The sequence below is a fragment of the Falco biarmicus genome, chromosome 5, assembly GCF_023638135.1.
Source record: "Falco biarmicus isolate bFalBia1 chromosome 5, bFalBia1.pri, whole genome shotgun sequence".
Classification (NCBI taxonomy): Eukaryota; Metazoa; Chordata; class Aves; order Falconiformes; family Falconidae; genus Falco; species Falco biarmicus.
In genome coordinates, this window is record NC_079292.1 from 61,289,623 (window position 1) to 61,311,450 (window position 21,828).

The 21,828-nt window shown below is 42.6% G+C and overlaps 1 protein-coding gene and 1 long non-coding RNA gene across 2 annotated transcripts in view; both read left to right on the top strand.

The window, feature by feature from the left end:
• The first annotated feature begins 3,575 nt into the window (after window positions 1–3,575).
• On the top strand, window positions 3,576–8,315 carry LOC130149380 (uncharacterized). Its single transcript, XR_008821894.1, has 2 exons — window positions 3,576–4,003; window positions 7,977–8,315. It is a non-coding gene; the product is annotated as an uncharacterized LOC130149380 (long non-coding RNA).
• Window positions 8,316–10,947: 2,632 nt separating this feature from the next.
• The window catches only part of APPL2 (adaptor protein, phosphotyrosine interacting with PH domain and leucine zipper 2), a 38,868-nt gene continuing 27,987 nt past the window's right edge, over window positions 10,948–21,828 (top strand). The window contains exons 1-2 of the mRNA XM_056338929.1: window positions 10,948–11,140; window positions 16,042–16,140. Of these exons, the coding sequence (XP_056194904.1) occupies window positions 11,087–11,140; window positions 16,042–16,140 (153 nt within the window). The 5' untranslated portion in view covers window positions 10,948–11,086. The remainder of the gene's footprint in view (window positions 11,141–16,041; window positions 16,141–21,828) is intronic.

Consider the following 21,828-nt stretch of genomic DNA (forward strand, 5'->3'; position numbering starts at 1 on the left):
CCCTGAAAGAAAAACCTCCTTGCCTCAGAACTGTATACAAGAAAAGGCATGTGTCTCAAGAGATGGTCCTCTGCACAATGTACCAGTCTGTCTTACAGTCCCTTACACTTTTATTTCAAAAGAGACCCTTCTGCACACAAGGCAGAATTATTTCCTCAGTATCATGGGAAGATGGTATCCCTGCTTTATTTGATTTTCATTCTCAAGCACTTTTTCAGATGTAAATTCTTTCTCTGTTGTTGCTATAGATTTTGATTAGTTTTCCACACATAGTAATTGCTTTTGCTTTATATTAGTAATAAAGCCAAATATCACAGTCACTGCCTCATTTTTCTATGCAGTGTGCCTGCCGACTGTAGAAACAGGAGATACATCCTCATGTTGAAAAATATCTTTATCAAATCTGCATACTTATCCACTTCTGCTTAATTAGCACCTTAGCTTTTGAAAACTTAGGTAGGCTAGAATTTTCCAGTATTTTTACAGTGGTTATATATAATTCACATTGGGTGGGACTTTCATAACTTTTATGTGCCATTTCATTGAAAAAAATGGAATTCTGCAAATAGCAGCCAGGTTAAAAAAGAGAAAAATTTTATGCCTACCAAACCAGCACCTCTTTAACTAAATATGTGTTTCATTTTGATCAATAGAAACATTTGTCATATTAGGCATACAGTACATGGAAGTTGTTCACATGATTAGCAACGTGGAAGCCGTGTATGCTAGCTTATTCAAAAAAACCACCCAGGTACACCAATTATATTATTTTGCATTGACTAACAAAAAGCAGAAGTATGTTTTTAACACTGAATTTTAATCAGAATGTGATTTTTGACAGATTATATACTAGTAATTTTTAAGTGCTTAGAGAAGGCTTTTGTATACATAATTTGAATCATTTGTAAGAGCAGAGTATTTGTACACATGAAATAAAACTATTAAGCAATCAGTATGTGTAGTTACATGATGTACTCATAGGAGACATCCTTTTCACACCTATATAAAGCTGACAATCTCCTCTTACTCATATTAACAAGATTAAGCAATTCACCCTTTTTTTAATATGGAGTCAGCTTCTGGATCCACAAGGAAAGGCAAAAGGTAGAGAGAGACACAGAAATGGATGGAGTTCGGGGATCTCTGCATTAAACACTTTATCTAGTTACATTCATTCCAGGTGTCACCAAAACCAGGAATAAGAAAGCTTCTTAACACCAAGGTAGCGTTAAGAAGCAGGCATCCCTTTACGGCAATGCTGGATGCAGCAGGGATCATTCCACCTAACATGCATGCTGTAGGTTGCGTTCAAACTAAATTATATAGTCCACACTTAAGTTTATGCATTACCTTTCTCAGAAAAATAATACATATTCATTCAATAGGCAGTACGATGTTAATTAAGCATTGCACATGCTTCTTACAGGTATCTCAGCATCTTCTAAGGGCTCTCAAACAATAGTCAACCCTATAGTTACAGCTGACCCATCAGTGAACCTTAATTTACTTCCCCTACATGAAGAGCCCAAGGAGAGTCCAAGTTTCTTCCATTAGTTACCTATACGATGGTCTCGCAGCTACTGTACAGTCTCCTCAGCGATTGTAAATTTTAGACGACTCTTTCCCTCTTGGCATAAAATTACACAACCAGGGTCGGTACGTGTCCTCCATAGTGATTTCACTGAAACAAACCATATAGTTGCAAAGCTAAAACAGACTATATTACATGGCAACATAGGTTTAACAACATAATGGAGGCAATACACTGAAAACCTCGATCAGTAATTTTGGAATTACTCCCAAAACACTAGTGTTGCCTAAACTCCCGAATTACCAAACTCTGATTTAGTGTTAAACAAGAATGTGCACAAAGTTTAGGTCAAGCTGACCCACCTTCTCAAGTTGTTAAATGACTCACCCTCTCAAGTACCCACCATCTCAAGGATTCTAAACCAATGAATGAAAGGACTTCCAACCAAGGGAGTCAATCTTGGGAAACAAAGAACAGATAATGATAAGAACACCATTACATAAATTATGCAGAAAGAAGTCTCGAAGTGAAAAAATTCTGACCAGCTGATAAAGTGTGGCAATCCACAGAAAACTACTTGAAAATTAGTACAAAAGTAATTGTGGTAATGGGAGATTGTGACCTCCAACTCAAATAGCTGCGCCCCCTCCCCCCAAAAGAGGGCAAACCCCCACTTGGGGAGCACGTGTATGTTGGTAAAAAAACTTCAGCAGTGCTATCTAAAGACGTGCATTAGAAGTGAGAAACTTGTAATCAATCCTGTGCATGAATAAAAATGTGTATTTAATGTAATATGAATATGCAAGTACTCTACTGTATATAATGTGTACCCTCACGTAACTTGGTGTGCATGTTAGGAGGGAAGATCCTCCATGCACCCAGCACTGCAGTAAACCATGTTGGCTTTCTAACTATCATTCGGTTTGGAGAGTTTTCTTGGTTACAATTTTCGGTAACACTACTATTTTGTTTACTAGTATTTGCATCTGTATATGCGTCCAAAAATCATGACTTGGGGCTCTTAAAATGCATTGGATTGCATAAAAATTATGAACTTAGTTTAAAATAATTGCTGTGGAGATTGACTTCTTTGATTTCTGATTAGCGAGTATTTACGTTTTGAGGACTTGCATTTGCTCTTTCCTCCACAATAAGGAGTAGTCCTTTTCCTGCAAACCCAAAAATAAGAAGCACATGCTGCTCGGTGGAGGGCTGATGGGGAGCTGACAGCCCTGGTAGCCCCTCGCAGCAAACCTTCCCTAGAAGGCTGCAACACGGTGAAACCACACATGCCAGCAGCACCAGTATCCAAATGTACAACAGTGTAAATGAGAAGAGATCTGGACTCAAACCTAACAATAACCAGAATGCTTATTTGAAACCAAGCCACTCTTTCTCGATATAGTTTTCAAAGTACTGAACATTTGGCAATGCTACGATGCAGTGTAAATCAAAAGTAACAAAACCTCTACAGTACTATATGCATAAGCAGTTCTGTTCAGGCAAGGGCTGAAAAACTCTGGAGACTTTGCTTTTGTCATAGATTTCTTTCAAGGTAATTAAGTTAGTTTAAATGCTGATGAGAATATTTTCCATTGCATTATTATTCATGTTCTCCCAGTCAAGGATACGCATTGCTGTTCTGCCTGGAGCTCTTTTCTTTTTGCTGTTTCATTCAGGTTTGATTTGAGAGGGTGAAAAACTAGTTAGGAACCTTGGGTCCCCTCTAAGAAAAACTCATGTACAGTATTAGGTCCTATCGACTCTGCTGTACATGTTGTCTGCACGCTTCATGTTTCACAAACAGAGATGCTTGCTGACCTAGGATCTTGTCAGCGCTTATGTAAACATAAGCATTGTATTTAAAGATAATGACTGTATGTGACCCTTGAACTAAATGTTCTCTTTTTGAATAGTGAAAGAAAAACAAAGAAAAGCAATGCGTTACCATAAATTAATTTGAAAGAACTGGAAAATTGTTTACTCATCTGGCCAGCATTTATTGTCTGATTAATCTCCAGGAATTTGACAGGCTAAACACAAGTTCCTGTGTTTGCAGGACGGGAGCCAGGTAGTCACATGCACAGGTAACATATGGCATTGTTACAGGGGTTACAAAAGACCTGCCTGCATGGCAAATCACGTGGTGGAAAGCAAAAAGGCAGGGCAGCTTCTCCGCTGCAAGGCAAATTCTGCAGAAGTTGATGTGAGGTACCTGAGCAGTCACATACGGCGGGCAGTTCACAGCAAGCCAGCTGCCCACGGCCCAGGGAGAGAATTCATCTTGCTTCTACCTTGCTCACAGTGGCCTTTATCCTGGGAAAACAGAGAGGCTTGCCAACTGGAAGAATTATTTTGCTAACAGTGGCAGCCTGGCTCTGCTGCCAGCCTTCCCAGGGGCCGTACGCGTACCCATGTTGTAAGACCAGCGCATCTGACAAGACTCTCTTAAGAGCTACAACACTGTGAAAGGTAATAACAGTATGTGGCTTTCAATCTCTACTATAATCATTCAGCTCTGCTCCCCTTATACTCCTGACTGGCCCCCCCCAAAGGCAAGTCACCAGTGTGCCGGGCTGATGATCTGCCACCAGCAGCAACGCTGGATGGAGTGTCTCAGTGCACACGCTGCGTAATTCTAGCTTTTCAGCAAGCCCTGCCTTTGCAGCAGTAGGGTCAGTCATATGACAGGAAAGGGTTTCCAGTATTTGGCTTTCTCCAGACAGCCCAAGAACTTCTAAGTCAGGGGTCCTCAAACTTTTTTAACAGGGGGCCGGCGCGCGGATGCAGTGGCAGGCAGTCATCTGCGGCTGCTTGGTTCCCCCCCCCCAACCCCCGGCGGGGGGGGCGGGGGGGTGTCTGTAAATACCGGGGGGTGGATTGAGGACCCTGGGGGGCCGTATCCGGCCCGCGGGCCATAGTTTGAGGACCCCTGTATCTAAGTGAATGTCACAGGAAGAAAAATTGGTCTGATTGTGCAAAGCTGGAAGCATCTGGGCACTGTGGAGGAACACAGAGCTCAGTGAGATGGTTGCTGCTGAGCTACACTGGGGGCATCCCACCTTCTGTCCCGACAGCAATGCAGCAATGTATTTTCCTGGTATGCCAGCACTTGCTTGTGCACACATGTTGGTGATGCTGCTTTGGCAGCCTGCCTGGAGAAGTCACGCCCCGTCAGGAAACAAACACATTGTGGTATCAGTGCGCATTTGGGCGCTGCCTAGAGCTTCCTTATTGCTTTCTGCATCGTCCTCTGGGGTTTCTGCTGCTCCTCTAAAACCACAGAATGACACCCTATGGCACCACCACGTCCTGCTCTGCTTTTGCCTTGGGCAGCGTAGGCAGGCACTGCTCAAGGGGGAAGCAACGAGGGAAGCCGTTTGGGGCCCCTGTAGTACACAGCAGCCTCGGTTATGGAAAAGGACCCCCTGTGCTACCCTATGTACGCAGAACAAATAGAGCCCAAACAGCAAGCGGGAAGGCCAAAAGGAATATAATAATGCTCGCAGACTTTTGTGGACTTCTAATAGGCCTTAGGGTTTGTACTGCTATATGTAAGTGTTATGATTTTATCATTCAGCCGTTTTAGCCTAATCGGCCACAGAAAGATGCCAAGGGAAGGTGAATCAAAAGGAGTGATCAGAGTTAAGCGACATGAGCTTTTCAATTTTATTGTTCAGAAGAAAACACAGAGTGCAGGCCTAGTTGGCTCAGGTGATCTCACGATAAAAAAATGAGGCCAAAAGCTGGCTTTAGACACAGTAACAACATTAAGTGCATCTGCTTATGATATATGCATTAATGTTGTATTTTAAAGACCATAAAAGAAGGCTCTGAGTCAATGCTCCCTCTGACACTAAACTGACAGCCCTACCTGCAGATTCAACCTGCATTTGCAACATGGTATTCTGATGCTTGGTAACCTTTATACCTAACAGGTTACTTACTAGCATTTCATAAAACAATTATATGCCAGGCATTATATAGCTCTTATTTTAATCTACAGAATCATACTACATGTGCATTTCTTTGCACTTGTATTATTCTTCCTGTCACTTGTAGTTTGCAGTAACATTTTTCACTGTACCTCAGATATCCCCAAACTCCTATTTAAACAGAAGAAGTCTCTGCTACGTTAGGGAGCAACTCATTACAGAAAGCACATCTAAAAGGAGAGGAGCCTGTATCTTAGCATTTGCACATGCACTGCAAAAAGTGTGGACAAAAGGTTATATTAGCTTAAAATATTTCAGTGCTTTTCCCTACCACCCACCCACCCATTGTCTGCTTGCTCCTGTTCCTTGCAAAGCAAATGCAAACTTAAATCAGATGCCTTCATCAGGCAGGCTCTCAAATGAGTTGTGCCAACACCACTGGAGGCCATGTACCACAGGGAAGAGGAAGTGGTGGCAATACCTTTAGCCGGTACTGTCATCAGAGATTCTGGCTTTTGAAACCATTCTCTTATTCTGGATCTGGACGGAGGCTGCTGCTGTACTTGCTTACATGAGGGAACTTAATTGTCTTTAAATTACATGAAATTAAAGATGGCAGTTACACCCTTCACCTTCAAAAAGATTTTAATTCCATTCATCCCACTAGTCAGTACATCTGTACATATCTGTTTTGGCATATTACTAATGTGTTTAATGGAAATAAACAAAGCCATGTGTTTTGCATTAAAACAAAGAACACGGTATCTTGGTTACACTGGCAATTAATAATTTCAGTGGAATTTTATTTCGGCCTGGCATTATCTTGTGGGTCATACACAAAATCACAAGATACTCCTCTACGTGTCCACGAGTTCTCCTGTACATTAGAAGCCCTATTATTAATCTAACCAGTAATTTATTCAGATACTATTTAAAAATTGTTTTGGAATGCTTCTGGTAATGAGAGTAATGAAAGTCTTTTTCAAATCTTTCACTTGTAAAGAATGCATTTGAAGCAATTTGTTGTTACTATCATTTAATATACCCTCTATATTTATGCAGGACAGCTGCACATCTTAGGGTAAATTATTACACCTCTAAAAGTCATCTGTAGTTCAAAGATTTCTTTGTTACTGAGTACGAAGAATAATAAATTAGACACTGTGTTAAATGCATAAACAGACTCAGCTGACTTAGCAAACATGTGACTAGCACGCTACTGATGAGAAATTTCTTGTGAAGCATAAGGTATGAAGCCAAAAAGGAAATATAATGCAATATGTTCTTTAAAGTTACAATGGAACATATGAGAAAGAAAACACAATGCAATATGACTTACCCTGTAACTAGTCTAACCAGAAAAAATAATTATAGTCAGCTCTCCATTAATACTGGGTGGATTATCAAATTTGGAATTATATTATGCCAAAGATGCACAACTGCTGCCTTGTTTCCAAACAGGCCAATTAAAGCTGGCAGGGCTTATTAACTCATGCACAGCACCAACCAGGTTCACCACTGCTGCTTCCAGCCCCCAGCTGCTGCTGGGCAGTTAGGTGGAAAAGCACTTGGGCAAACCTGGAAGCATGGCATTGAGACCCCCCAGTCCTGCAGAAGGCAGAGTCCCCAGCTGCCATCTCACGCTGTGGTCCCTTTTGTCACATAAGCAAAGGCAGTCTGGGGAGGACCACACTTGACTGGCTGGTTACCAAGGAATATTCCTGACCAGCCTCAAATAGGAACAAGACTGTCATATGTAAAACCCCACATTCAAAGAGGCACCAATTTCTGCAAAACTGCAGTAGTACTGGAAGATTTTACATCACTTTGCCAAGAGATTTATGCATCAGACAAAACTCAAGCTTACAGATGAGTCCAAACTTCCTTCGTCTTTCCTTTAAAATTGTTCGTTCTCTCAACCATGAGATTTTTGGGCTACATTCAGGCTTTTGCTGAAAGGAACCATCTTTTCTTAGAAACAGTACAGTTCACATAACAAATTACTTCATACTCAATGCTCAATTATTTATTGATCTTATTTGATACTATTAATTCTTACTAGTTTTGTAAGTAGTATGTATCAATTTCATTTTGACCATTCCAGGGGTTTTACCTTGAGTTCTCACATTCTAAGAGGTATTTATCTTAACATAATCAGGTCATCTGTAGGTTACAGAATACGCACATAAAAATTAACTGGCCTGCTTACTGGAAGTGTTCTCCAGCTCAGCTCACACTGCCGTGACAATTTTTTTGAACATTCAGGTGATTGATTTTAGTCTGCTAGGTGTCTGCTGTTTCCCTGTTCTCTTTCCATATGTACAATGTTCCCATTGAATTTGACTTTGAAGAATAGTTGAGAGTGTTTTTCACTAGCAAGACTTCTTGTAGTAACAAAGCATTGCATTCAATACCCAGATCTAGAAGACAGGAACTGAAGTATTGTTAGCCCAGTGCTGCGAGCAGCTCCTGGACCACACCAAATAAATGCCGTGCCACTTCTTTTCCAGATGGGGATAAAACACTGTACACTGTGAAGCTACCCAGACAGCTCTAAAGAAACTACCCTGGGTACCAGATGCAGCACAGGTATCACAGAGTGCCCTGGAAGCACGCCACGCCACCTGGAGTGGGACTGGCCAGGCTGCTTGCACCATGCTGTGGTAAGCCTGGCAACCCAGTGCTGTAGCACTGGTACCATGCACCAAAACACATACAACGCAGAGGTAGCACCATCTCATGTCAAAGGCTTAGACACCCCCTACCCAAAGGTCTGCCTATACACATACTTAATTTTTTAATAATATTACTCCTGTTCTACAAATAAACTGTCAAATTGTTTGGTGGTAGTACTATGAGTTATTTTAATTATTTTAGAAACATTACTTCGAGTTACCAAGACTGAAGAATAATTCTTGAGACCTAATAAAAAACCAGATGACTGGGAAATTAATTGCAATTATCAGTAATCCAAGGAAAAGGTAATTTCAATTATTAATAGGCAAGATTCTTTTTTAAATTCAAAACCACCTGGACTGTACTGGGAAAGTTCAATGAAAATTTTTTGATCACTATAAATAAGCAATCCACCAGGTTTATTGCTGTGTAAGGAATGATGCAATAAAGAATGACAGATAGTAAAAGCATCACTCTTCAGTAGTTACCAAAGTGCTTTTTGTTTTATTAAATAAAACCAGTAGAACCTGTTTTGGAAATAGCTATCCTCAAGTTTGGAATGACAACAGGCTTCCACCCTGGAACCTTAGACTAAACAAAGCCATCAAGAAGGAAAATATATGAGCTTAAAGGCTGTAGCTCTTGGGAGGGAAGACAATGTGAAATGAAAACACAAACCAGGCAGATGTTTTTTCTTGGTGACGGAAATACTTCAGCCCAATGGGGAAGAGCTGTTGCTGAACGATTTCAAGACTAGAAGGGGAAAGAAAAGGGCAGAGTTGTAACAGAAGTACTTGGGAAATTTTCAAAAATACCCTGAGCAGATACAAAAAAATCTGATAAAGCATGGTCTTATCTTCCTCAGTGAATTTAAAATAATTTTTACAAAATCTCTTAAGAAAGAGAATATAGACTTTAACACAGACTGACAAAATTGGCTCAGAAGCAGTCATGGATTGTTAAGTCTAATGCCCAGCTAGTGCCTTACTTCATATTCTGTAGACCTCTTTCCAATGTTCTAAAATTCTCTGAAACAACATTACTATAACAAAACCAAATCTATTTTTGTTTTCTCATTATGTAAATACATACTGTCATACTTGGAATTTTTGGTATTAGCTAGTGATTTTTATTATGGTTCAGTGTCTTTATTCAGGCAGGAAAAGTGGACTGAACGTGAGAACTTTGCTCTTACTCAAGAGCCTGGAACAGTGAGTCCAGCTCCAGGACCAGTGGAGCAGTTATACCACGGCAGGCTTGGCACATTGGGTTAAAGGTCTTATCACAAGCTTCAGAAGCAATACCAATCAATGTCAGACGCACAGAAATATCTTAGCCAAAATTACAGGGTCCAATGATCATTTCTCATACATAATTAAAGCAAACAATTATCCAGCTGATCTGCAAAATTCTCCTACGGCCACCTGCTTGTGTAGTCTTTTAATCAGCAAAAAGAAATCTGTATTAGCAATCACCTTTCTTACCACATAAAATCTTCACTATTGTTTAAGAATGACAGAATTGGAAAAATCCACTGGGATTACATGCAAAGAGCAGGCACTTACCGCAATGGCAAAGCAGGCCAATGCTTATGTTTGAAGTACTTTCACAACAAAAGCTGTTTTTTTAAAAAATTATCTTTCTTCTTTTAAAAGGAGGCAGCAACATGAGCTGTCTGAAGACTGTGACATTTCTTTGAAGGCTGTAACATTGTTTTACAGTCATTATTGTTGCATATTCTGTTTAATTGGCAGGATCCTTTTTAAACTCTTCAGAAACGTTTATTTCTTAAGCGAGATTTGTCTCAAGCCACACTGGTGCAACAAAAACTACAGCTGCTGAACACGGAGCAACTGCTCTGCACATCAGTAACTGGACTCTTCAACAGAGGCATCCAAAAACAGTAGCCACCCTTCAAAAACCTGAACATAATGGAATCCTTATGGATCAAAGCAAGACTCTGCTTATGCTGAAAATACCAGCTCTGTTCAACTAAGCATCTAAATTAATGTCCAAATGCTGAAGTTATCAAACGCAATTAGACAGCAGTGAGACAGTAATAAGAACATGGCTTTGTGCATGAAGGGCCAGTAGCTTTAATCACATCCCTCCTAACCCGCCAAGTGTTGGGATATGGCTCTACGGGGACTGACCTGCTGGGAGCACTCTGCGGTCCCAGTCTGGCTTGTGGAGTGCCCATAACCAAGAATGCATGCAGATGCCACAAATGAGGTATGCAGGGCCGCCTCAGCCAGCTGCTCCACTGGTCCTAGAAAATGGCTGAGGCCCAGGGGTGCTTCCCTGAGCCACCCAAGGCTCGGGCGAGCTGGCTGACCCTGCCAGCAGCCCCCGGCCAGCACTGGGGTGCACCCGAGGGCGGCTGCCAAGGGCTCGCCCACAGCCAGGGGTCCTCATACCACACAAACCTAGGCTGGAGAACGCGATCTTCCTTGGTTTCCATCACACCTACCCACCCTCACAGCCTGGGCCATCTCCTTCAGCTAAGGGGGCATCCCACAGGCTGCATCCCTCCCTCCCATCACGCTGCTTGGCCAGGGGACGGAGCCAAGCGCGGGCCTGGCGTGAGGCCATTCCAGCCTCTGCCACCGGCTGCTGGGGAGAGGGGAAGGGACGCCCTCCGTCCCCACGGGCGAGGCCGCCGCAGCGCCGGCCAGGCCGCAGTTAATGGCGGCAGGAAGCCACCCCCCGCCTGCCGCGCTCCCTCCGCCGCCGGCCCTCCCCGTGACTCGCTTCCTCCGGCGGACGGGAACTGGGAGGAGTGAGCGGCCCCGGGCCGCCGCCCCCGCCCCGCCAGCGGAACCAGCCAGCCGCCGTGCCCCGCTGCCCGCGGGGAGGGACGTGGCCGAGCCCCGCCGCCGGGGCGTGCCAGCGGGCGTTCGCCGCGCACCCAGCTCGCCGCGCCCGGCCGCGCCGCAGCGCCAACATGCCCGCCGTCGACAAGCTCCTTCTGGAAGAGGCTCTGCAGGACAGCCCGCAGGTAGCGGCGCGAAGCGGGGCGGGGGGCGCACCGGCGCCGCGGCCGCCAGGGACAGCGCGGCCACCCGCCGGCGTGACGCCCCTGGGCTGGCGGTGCCGGTGGGCAGCCCGCCGGCTCCGGCCGCGGCGGTGAGGGCGAGCAGCCCGGGGGGGCCGGGAGCGGCGTCCTGCGGCGGGTGGGGGGCTCTCGGCAGGTGTGCGGGACGGCAGGGCAGGGCGGCGGGGCGGGCTGCCGGAGTGGGTCAGGGTGACTTCGCCTGTCGGAGTCGTCGGGGAGCCGAGGTGCTGTGAAACAGGTAAACGGCACCCGTGTGGCGTCGGGGGAAGGCTTTCGTCTCCTACTGGGCATCTGCCCGGGAAAAACAGGCCGTGCCTGCTCCTAGGGGGCCGCCGGGAAGAGGGCTGGACCCCAGCGCGGGGTGCATGGCGTGAGGAGGCCGGGGCACAGCGCCCTTTCTCCTCACCTCCCCCGGAGGAACTCCTCCTTGGCGTTTTCCTCATGCTGACCTGCCTCGGTGTGCACTCGGTCGCTGTAAGGGTTGCCCCGACGAGGCGAGGTGTGTTGGGGAAGGATGGGTAGGCATAGCTCCGTGCCCTGGCTTCCACCGACGTTCCTGAGGGGAAAGGAGACTTCTGCGCTGTGAGTCACCTGGCCCTGGTGACAAAAGTGGGCTGAAGGAATGTCACCACCCGCGTGCCTGCTCCTTTCCTCTCGTGGTGAGGCACCCCAGGGGCTGTAGTTCAGATACAGGGGCTTCCTCTGAGGGTAGATGAGGTGAAGTGCCCCCCCCCCCCCAAAGATGACTTCCTTCTGGAGGAGTCCTAGAGAGGAGGACAGGTGCTTGCTGCCCTTCCCTTCCCAGCTGCAGGCACGGGAGGGTGATTTTCTCCTCACTCCAGCACTGTGCCTGGCTCTGTAGCTCCCTGTGCCTCATTGCTGGGGGCCATGATGCGGCACAGCTGCAGGAGTGACCCCTGCGGATGTGGAGACCCCGCAGTGAAGAACACGCCATGTTGTGATGTTTGCAGGGGGCAGAGACGTGTGAGGCCTCGAGAGCTGGGAAAGGAGGATGGCAGGAAGAAAGTTTGGGTGGAAGAGAGGAACGGGAAAGAGTGGTACTTTTGTGGAGGGGTGGGGAAGGTGCACTTGAGGATGAAGTGTGGTGTAGAGACACAAAAGTTATTGGTGAAGGAGGGAAAGAAGAGAGGGCAGGGTGGATCATCATGGATCCTGCTCCCAATTATCTCCATGTTGTAACCCTAACTCATCAGCTGATGGATCAGGAGGAGAAATTATAGGTAAGCTCTGGAGCAGATTGCTAAAAGGTGTTACGGAGTCTGTCATGAAACATTTTGAAGGAAGGACTGGACATGCACCTGTCAGGACTTAGTCTTGGGGCTCATCTTGATCACCTCTTACCCTGTTTTTCTGTGGTTCCATGAACTCTCATCCTAGTAAGAATGATTTTCCTAGTCTCTTTTATGTGGCATATGTGGAATCTCCATCCTTGGAGACTTTCAAAACTTGACGGAAAAAAGTGTTGAGTAACCTGTTGTAATGTCAGTCGGCCCTGCTTTGAGCAGGAGTTGGGGCAAGGTGACCGGCAGAGTTCCTTGCCAGCCTGAATTGTTCCGTGTTCCACAGTTTGCCAAAATGTACTAGATTTATTTAATATGTTTTTAGTATTAACCTCCTCACTGCGTTCTGGAGCTGAAGAACTTGACACACAGGATAAGTGAACTCATTTACCTCTTCAGTCAACACTTCCTTCAATGATTAAAAATGTAACACTGACTGAAAGCAGTTGAACAATGCACTGAATTGAATTTGGACGTCTTCATCTTTCTTCTGACCTGAAATGAAGGCTGTTAACATCTCCTTTGCAATTACTGGAAATACCAAGCCGTGCATAAATCCAAGTATTTGCAGGATGTTTTGGCTTGATTTGGTCATTACTTTTTGTTCAAGTCCTAGAGCTTTGGAAGGGAGGGGCGTTGTTTAATTTTTGTAATGGCCCAGTGTTGCTAACATCTATTTTCTCATGCAATGAAACAGGGATGTGTTTTTTTCTGTCTGTTTAGCAACAGGGTACCCCTGTGAGCTAAGTGCTACAAAATCAAAGCAAAAAGGCAGTCTCTGTCCCACAGAACTTACAGTGTAGCAGCTTATGGGATCATTTACTTCTGTGTAGTGACCTACTTCTCCTCTGCCCTGTGCATTCACTTACAGTAATGAAAGGGATGGTAAAATGAGGATATAACCTCACTTCGCGTAAACTGTGTGAAGTATGTGAATTACGTGCAAGACAGAATTAGGCCAGTTATTTCTTCATCAGTTTTCTGAAACTTGATTTCTCTCTCTGCAACAATATAGTTCTTTTGTCTTGACTTGTCTCCAAGCGCTGGCTGAAAAAGGCCTTAAGAAGTGTCTTAATTTTGAGGTGTTTGGCCACAAAATAGAGAAATTTACGTAAGCAGTCATGCTAAAACAAGGGAAATACTTTCAAGTAAGTAGAGAATTTTTTCCTGTTTCCAGAAGCCAAGATAATGGTGCTATTAATGAGGCCTCCTGAATGTTAGCTTAATATTTGGACCACTGGTTTATTTCAGCAGCATTAGCTGCTGTTCCAGAATTTGTCAAAACAGCAACAATGAAAATATACACATGCTGGTATTTTGTTGCAGTGATTCAAAATGGTGTTCTTAAAGGTAAAAGTTTCCAAGAATAACTTCCAAATGGTTTGAATCATTTATTGTTTTTATTATTTTTGAACAATGTGCTAATAATTGAGGCCAAGACTTTCAGAAATTATTTCCCAGAGCTGGTCTACCTCAACCCATATTTAGACATCTGAAAAACTGAACCTGCAAAAATTTAGTAAGATTTAAGAATGTAGCTGATATTCCTGTGTTTGGAAAACTTTTCCAGCATGCAGAAGTGTTTGATCTGGAGCCTACTTCAGGCAATTTCTTTATAACTTCTTCGTCTTGGCTTGAGATTTGTCTTGATAAAACATTGTGTGAAGTTTTATTGTTTATGCCTTCCCTAGATTTTTTTTTTTTACTAACTGTCTTCATACCCAGTACTTTTCATGTGCTGTTGTAACACAAAACAAGGAAGATGAGCACTGTCTAGATAAAAGATAGTTTGTTGACATTAGTTTTGCTTGGTTTAATGCATCGTTTAAGATAAAACATTTAAACCCAGATAATTTTGAAAAGCAGTATGTTCTCAATTACTGAATTATCTTAGTGTGGAAAACTCAAAATCCTGCCACTGTCCTTGTAGGGAAGTTCTGCACAAAGGTTTTTTATGAGTTTGGGTTCTTGGTATCCATTTCATTGAATTGGCCTTCTCTCCATTCTTTAGTTTTTATGTACTCTTTATTTGAAAACAGTACACTATTATGTATCTCCTTACATGCTAAGATCTCAAACAAGTTTCCCAAATGCAATGACTGGTAGTGACTCTTAGGTAGGAAGTGTTGTAGCAGCTTAGCATGTTAGTAGACTGAAGTTTTGAGAGCTTTCGAGTTACTCAGAGTATAGGAGTATTCCCGTGCAGCATATAGAACAGAACCCAAGGACTGACTCCCGAGTTACGTACTTTAACTGCTGAGCAACACTAATTTCTGGCTTAGATACATCTCGGCAGAGATGAAGTGATAGTTGATCGTAGACCAGGGTACATGAAGGATGCTGATTTTGAATTTTTCAGGACAAATATAAAGTCTGGGTAGAGGGTTTTGCAGAGAAGAATAAATGCCTTGGGGAAGTACATGTGCCTTCTGTTAAAACAGCAGAGCATTCTTAAAACGATCTTAAATCTTGGGGAAATAAATTTCCTGGATTCAGGTCTGGATACTTCAGGTACATAGGAAATTCCCATAATAGGAGGATAGATAAAGCTTTTGCTCTGTTACAGGACTGAGGTGATTATGAAAGTACTGGAGTTTATGCATGCCCCTCACATAAGCAGATGAAACTAATTAATGTCATATGTTAGCTGTACAGATGGAAAGACATTGCCAGTTAGCATCAAATAGATTGGATTTACCAAAGTTAGGACTAAGGATGGATCATGACTTTGTTAAAGGGACAGCCGTCCCACTTTCATTATTGCAATGATCTAGCAAATTCTGGAGCTCGGCATTATTCCGAGATATCTTTGTGTCCTGTCTCAGGAGCTGTGTCAGCAATGTAATTCTTTGTGCCTGACGATTCACCAAAACAAACCAAAGGAATTCATGTCTTTAAGATAACACAAATCATTATGCTCTTTTTTTTCACCCCATTTGCTGACAAGGGTGGGCTAGCAGAATGGAGAAAGTACAGGGTATCTCTGAGTGGGTGTATTACTTCCATGCCTGTTTTTGTAGATGAACGCTCAATTGTTTGGGTCGATTACATCAGCTGGCTTTGGCAGTGGCCCTTTAAGAGTTGCTCAAGACAGTTGAGAGTGAATAATACTCTGTAAATTGTCTCATGGAAAGGGGTGCTTTTAATGCAGTCTGACATTAGAGAAGTAAAGTGAGCAAGCAGTGCTGTTTGACCCAGTCCTTAACGTGGTTTGGATTACTGTAGTCAGCAGGCAGATATTCAGGATTTTTTACATTCCTGATTATTTTGGAAGGAATGTCTATTAGTTAAAGCAAGAAACAGGGAGTCAGAATTTGGCCATAGCATTTTATCACTTTGCTTCCTTCTGCCTCAGTTTACCTATCCATAATAGGAGGACTAATTTCTACATATTTTGAGATTCTGAATAAAGAGAATCATGCAGTGTTAAAGGCTTATTTCTGATTTGTGTTTTTTGCTACCATCTACTTACAATCATTTATGATTCTTTTTAATATTTTCACTTGGGACTAAAACCATTTGCTTTTTTTTCTTTTATTGAAGACTCGGTCTTTGCTTAGTGTCTTCGAAGAAGATGCAGGAACCCTTACTGAATATACAAACCAGTTGCTTCAGGCAATGCAGCGAGTCTATGGTGCTCAGGTAATTTTTTATTTGTGTTTCTTTTGTTTGATGTGGAGTAGAAGATAAATTGCTATTATGATGCTGTTATGTACATGAAAGTTGCCAAGTAACTGCACCTGTTGTGGTTTAAGATGAGTTGCAGATGTTTTCCATCTGGTATCTCAGCCTCTTCCTGCTTTGATGTTCAGAAAGGTGATATGCATGCAAAAACTCCCTGCTTTGTCTGTCTCCAAACAATTAATGAAATAAAAATTGTTTTATGTCCTTGACTTATGGTACATTGGAAGGCCAGCCTTGACAAAATCACTTGCCTGAACGTAGACACAATACACAGATAAGTAAGTATTCACACTGACTTTAGGCATCTGACTTTGATGCTGCGACTCACCATTTGGAAGGAACGGACTATGTCCCTTCATTACAAAGAGAATGTACACTTTGAATCATACTGAAGTTGAGTACCTAAGGTAGTCAGTGTGAAAAATATGGGAGCAGGAGCAGAAAAAAGTAACACTTTTTATAAAGTACTTACATGACCTAGATGACTAAATCCCTTTGAAAGTAAAACTTGTAAGGTAAATTACATCCAGTGCTTTGTAAAATACTATTCTAAATCAGAGAGATTTTCAGTGAATCTAGGATTCCCATGTGCATAAAACTAGATATTTCAAAGTACCCTATCTAGGTCTTTAAAGACATGCACAGTATCTCATGGAACTTTGCTAGTATTTATGTAGGTTACATACCTGAGTTCCTTAGAAAAAACATTTCTTCTATTGAACTGGTAAATCCGAGGAGACAGAGAGATGAGATTGCAGGTATTTTGAATTTATTGGAAGACTCAGTACCTGATTCTTATGTTATCAGGAATCAGTTCAGCTATAATACTAGAAGTGTGTTAATTTGGTGGGATTGCTCTTTTGGGTGACTGATAATATGCCTTGAAAGAGCCATCTGCCTGGGATCTAGCTACCTACACCTGGAAGATGCAGCTTTGGAGAGCTTCAAAGTCTTCGTGTCCTGGATCCTGTGCAAATGCAGCGCAATCAGAGGCTTACAGCACAGCTTAGATGCTTGATGCTTAGAAAACAGTACAGTGCATAGTCAGGGGCTGAAGGGGTGACATGAAATCAGAGTCACAGAGCTTGAAGAGTAGCAAGAGTCTGGGCATGCTGGATGGTAGAAATCTGAGACCAAAGAGCAGGTTGGATTGAAATGGATGAAAGAAGGAAGTCAGGAGGGTTTGGTTTGACCATAATCAATATGAAGTGTCCAGCTTGTGGACCACATGTCACTTTCCCCTGCTGATGCCTTTTTAGGATGGCATTTTAGGGATAGCTTACTCTGGCCTGTGATTCATGAAAAAATGCTTTGTCTGCTGTTTTTTGGCCTCTTTGTCTCAGTTTTTGGCCTTCTCCATTTCTGTTGCCCCACAGTTAGGACATTTCCTCTTTCTTCTCACTGTCTCAGCGCATTTACCCGTCTGTACTTTGCAGTGCTACTGAGTCTACTTCATTTTCCCAGCATTTCTTGGCCACTTGCTTCCTGCTTTAGTTTGCACTAAATACTCAGTCACTTGTAAAAATGGGATGTGTTCCTTGAAAAACCTCATGAGAGTTTGATGCTGTTTTGAGATGGGAGGTGCAAAGCAGTCAAAATTTGTAAGGATGTGGAGGCGGGCACCACCCTATGCTGCCATTGCCTTAGGAAAATTCATGTTTGGTGGCTGATGTTAGGGACTTTACCAAGTACACTGGCTCAATATTTAGTGTTCTTCATGTTGCTGCTCCTGCTGTTTAATTCCTTGGGAATCTCTGTGTGTTGTGACTTCAGTTTGGGTTTATGATCTTAGAATCCAGTAGTGGCAAAAAAAGACACTGCAGTAAAGCATAAGTAGATCATATTATATAAGTGGAAAAGAAACCTTTTGTGGTTCTTCTTTCCTATATATACTTTACAAGTTCTTGATATTTTTGCATGAGACTTGAAATAATACACTGAAATTGGGGCAAAATTCTGTTATTTTTTAAAAAATAAAAAATAATGGAAGTTTTTAATTCAGCCATATATGGTGGTTAATTCCCAAGAGAATGGAGGTGTTGTATAGGCTAACATTGATTTCTGCCTAATTTTACTGAACTTTGCATATATTAATATGTTCTTTCCAGGTGCCATTTCTGAATATTTCAAAGGAGAACATACTTTCTGACTGGATTCACCCTCAAAAATTGAGGCACACACCTTACTACAAAATTTTATGATTGCAATTGCTGTAGAAAGAGAAGTGTGAAACTGAGTTGTCCACTAAACATGAATGGACAGTTAAGAAGAATCTGTGTGTAATATTTCTGTGTGACCTAATCACAACTTGAGAGAAAATCAACTTTTGCTCTTGTTAGGAGACACTTTCAATAGCAGCATATTAGGAAGTGCTACCAACGCATTTTAAGAGGGAATGTGATTTAGTAGAGAGAGTGTAGAAGTTGAGAGTATTGAGAAGCCAGGTTCTGAGTTTGCCTTTTTGTTTTCCTGACTTGAATTTTGTCTTTGCAAGTCATTGTCATTCCCTGCTCTGGTTTCCTTATCTGTAAAATAGGTATTACAATTACTGACCTACTTTGAAGCAGTGACCGTAAAAATGGCTGGAATCACAGTCATGGCAGTCAGACAAAACAGCAGTGGGTTCTACCAGTCCACAGTATTGAAAAATTGGGGCTTTTGTCCCCTCAAAAGAGTTAAGACAGTTTAAAAATGTTAATCTTGTTTTCTTCCTAACTACCTTCTGAATTTAAAATTTCCCAGATCTCAACCATATTTTCAATATTTTTTTTAGTAGTTTACTAGAAGTTTGGTGTTCGTTTTGATGAAAACTCAGTTTTTAGTGTCATTCAAGCCACTGCAGCTTGTGATCAAATAACAGGGTTGATGGTTCTGAAAGGATGCAGTGTGAAGTCTCAGGGGAGTAGCAATTAGTACCAACTGCATGCTGCAAGTTATCCATGTGGATATATGCATATATTTGTCCCAGAACACTGCTTCATGTGCAGAGCAGTAAGTTTGTAAATGGACAGCTCAAGCTGCTCTAAACTCTTGGATCAGCATGTTTGAAAGGAATGTGAGAAAGAGAAATAGTTGCCCAGAGCTTTTTAAAACACTTACGAAAGTAGAGAACTTTTTGAATGTGCCTTTTGTTCTCCCGTCTTTTTTTTTAAGCTACAGGTTTCTGCTAGGTGCTGGGAACCTAACTTTTCAGACTTAACATGTATTCAAGCAGGACCATTTTGCATGCCTTTAACTTTTCTGATGACAGTAGGACAGTCGTTGGGATGGTGCATCAGTTGGGATGGGCTTCAGTAAACAACGTAGGCAGACCTTTGAAATGACAAACCTTTGTCCCAAGAGTGGAAGGATGGATCTGCAGCATCTTGTTGCAGGGCGGAGGCATTGCAGGGTGTAGCAGTGGATACACTGCCTAGGCACCTGGAGCCACTTGATGTGGAAGACCCGATAACACTAGGCTGCAGCTGGGTGATGCACTGCTGGCAGATTGCCTTTGGCTGCAAGGCCCTCAATGTGTCAAGTCCCTGGTTGCTGTGCAGGACCAGGACAGTGCTTTTACCTCTTTGAGCACCCACACCAGGTGTGATGGGGTGGTGACTATTTCTCACATGCAGTTCTTCAGTGAAAAACAGACTGCAGTGCTACAAGGCAGATGCAGTGCATGATGCGGTCATTAAGAAGTCACAGGAACCAAGTGTATGAGCTGTGGTCAAGGAGTGAGGTTTAGCTGATCTGGCAAGGCCATGTGTGTAAATATAGTGAAGCATTTATGTATTTCTTCATCAAATAAACCACATCTGTGTGCATACATAACTGTACTTCCTGCTGTGATTCTCCCATCTGTGCTGCGGTACCCTGAAGTAGTTTTCATGTCTGTGGTCTTATAGAGGAAGTCTTCCTTGCAGAGTTTATTCCTGTAGTCCTTGCAAGCAAGTCCTGGTGCTGAATCTGGCATTGTTGCTGTCTGATTTCTGTGAATGTTGTGTTCATCATTCTGGACATTCTATTACCTGAGCAATACATAATGCAGCTAGCAGGAACTATTAGAACTTCATTTGCTTAAGCTGCACGCTGCGGCTCTTGGAGCGGTGTATGAGCAAAGTATGCCCAGTTTCTGTTCCTGACTTCCCACTGCCATAGTAAACTATTTTCAGAGCTTTACTGTTATCTCCAGTTCTTCATCATAATATTAGAAATGGCTCAGCTGGGATCTTCACTTGAAACAAAATGCCATTTAGAAACTCTGGAGACTGTTGTGTCTCTACTATTAGAAGGGATAAACAGTTAAGTACGTTAGAGGAAAATAAGGTTCAGTATTTTGTCATTGGGAAGAGGTTTCAATCTCATTATTCCTGACAAATCTGTCTGGGTACTAAGAGTGGTGATGGCAGAAGAGGAATAAAAAGAAACCCATGTTGCATTTACCAGTACATCCAGAGAGAGAACAGCATGGGAATTGTCAGCATCTGTGTCTCTGTGAGCAGTTGTCTTGTGATTCCAGAGTCACATGGGCAAAATGGCAACAACCTCAGGGGCCCACTGCCTTTTTATGTCCAGACTCTTAAGGAAATTCTTGACGGTTATGGGATAGTCCTGGGTTATATGTACCACATTATGTGTATCAGGACAGCTTGAATCTGTCCAGGGCTATTTTAGGTAGTGCTTTATACTAGTGTTACTTCTGTCCCCAAATTCATGACACCTCATGTCAGCATTTTTCAGCAGTGCTGCTTGTTTCATCTTTCAATGTATTGACTTCACTAGGTTATAACTCAGTAGGTAAGTGTCAGGCTGTCTAGGGCATGCATGTATTTTCATATTTATTATGTTGCATAGCAAACCCCAGGTGTTCTGAATTCTTAAATTAGTTGTGCTTGAACTGACAAGTAAGCACTGGTAGTTTTTCTTTTAATTGCTTGCTTTTTGTGTCTGAGGGAACATTGTGTTGTCTTTTCAAATGGTAAGACTTTTTTTTCCCCAAACCTTTTGAAACATTAAAGTTTAAATGAGCGTTTTGTAAATTTTAAGTTCCACATAAAGAAGCTTCAACAAAGTATTAGATAGGAGAAACACTTACTACAGTTGTCAGCACTGACTTCTGTGAAATAGCATATATATTATTGTTTCATATTCATTGTAAGTTTGCATCATATGCCTCTGTACTTCCTGAGGCATATTCACCATATGTTGCTAACAGAGGTAAGCAGAGCCTTATCACATAAGAATGTATTTACAAAACCATGGGAGTTGTTTTTAATACTGCCTGTGAAGTTGGAGTTGTCACCATACCTGGAAGCAGGTTAACTTTGCACTAAGCGATACCTGGAGCTTTGAGTCCTACAAGGAGGTGTAGATGTATGGATGCCCTGCTGATAGTAATTTTGCAAGAAACTGAAGATTCTTACTCTACTGAAGTAGCCATCCTACTGTAGCTGCTTTTGCCGTTTTACAGCAGAGTTCTGACTCGTGTCTTCTATTTCTTGAAGCTATTGGTTGATCCTTTGCTGAACCATTCACATTTGTGAGGACTGAGTGCCATGCTGTGAATCAGCAGCAGGGCAAGCTGTATGTTAGCTTGATCTTATAAAGTGCTGGGCAGCCTGAGCACCCATGTGAGGCTTAGCTTCTTTCAGCCTTAGATTCACA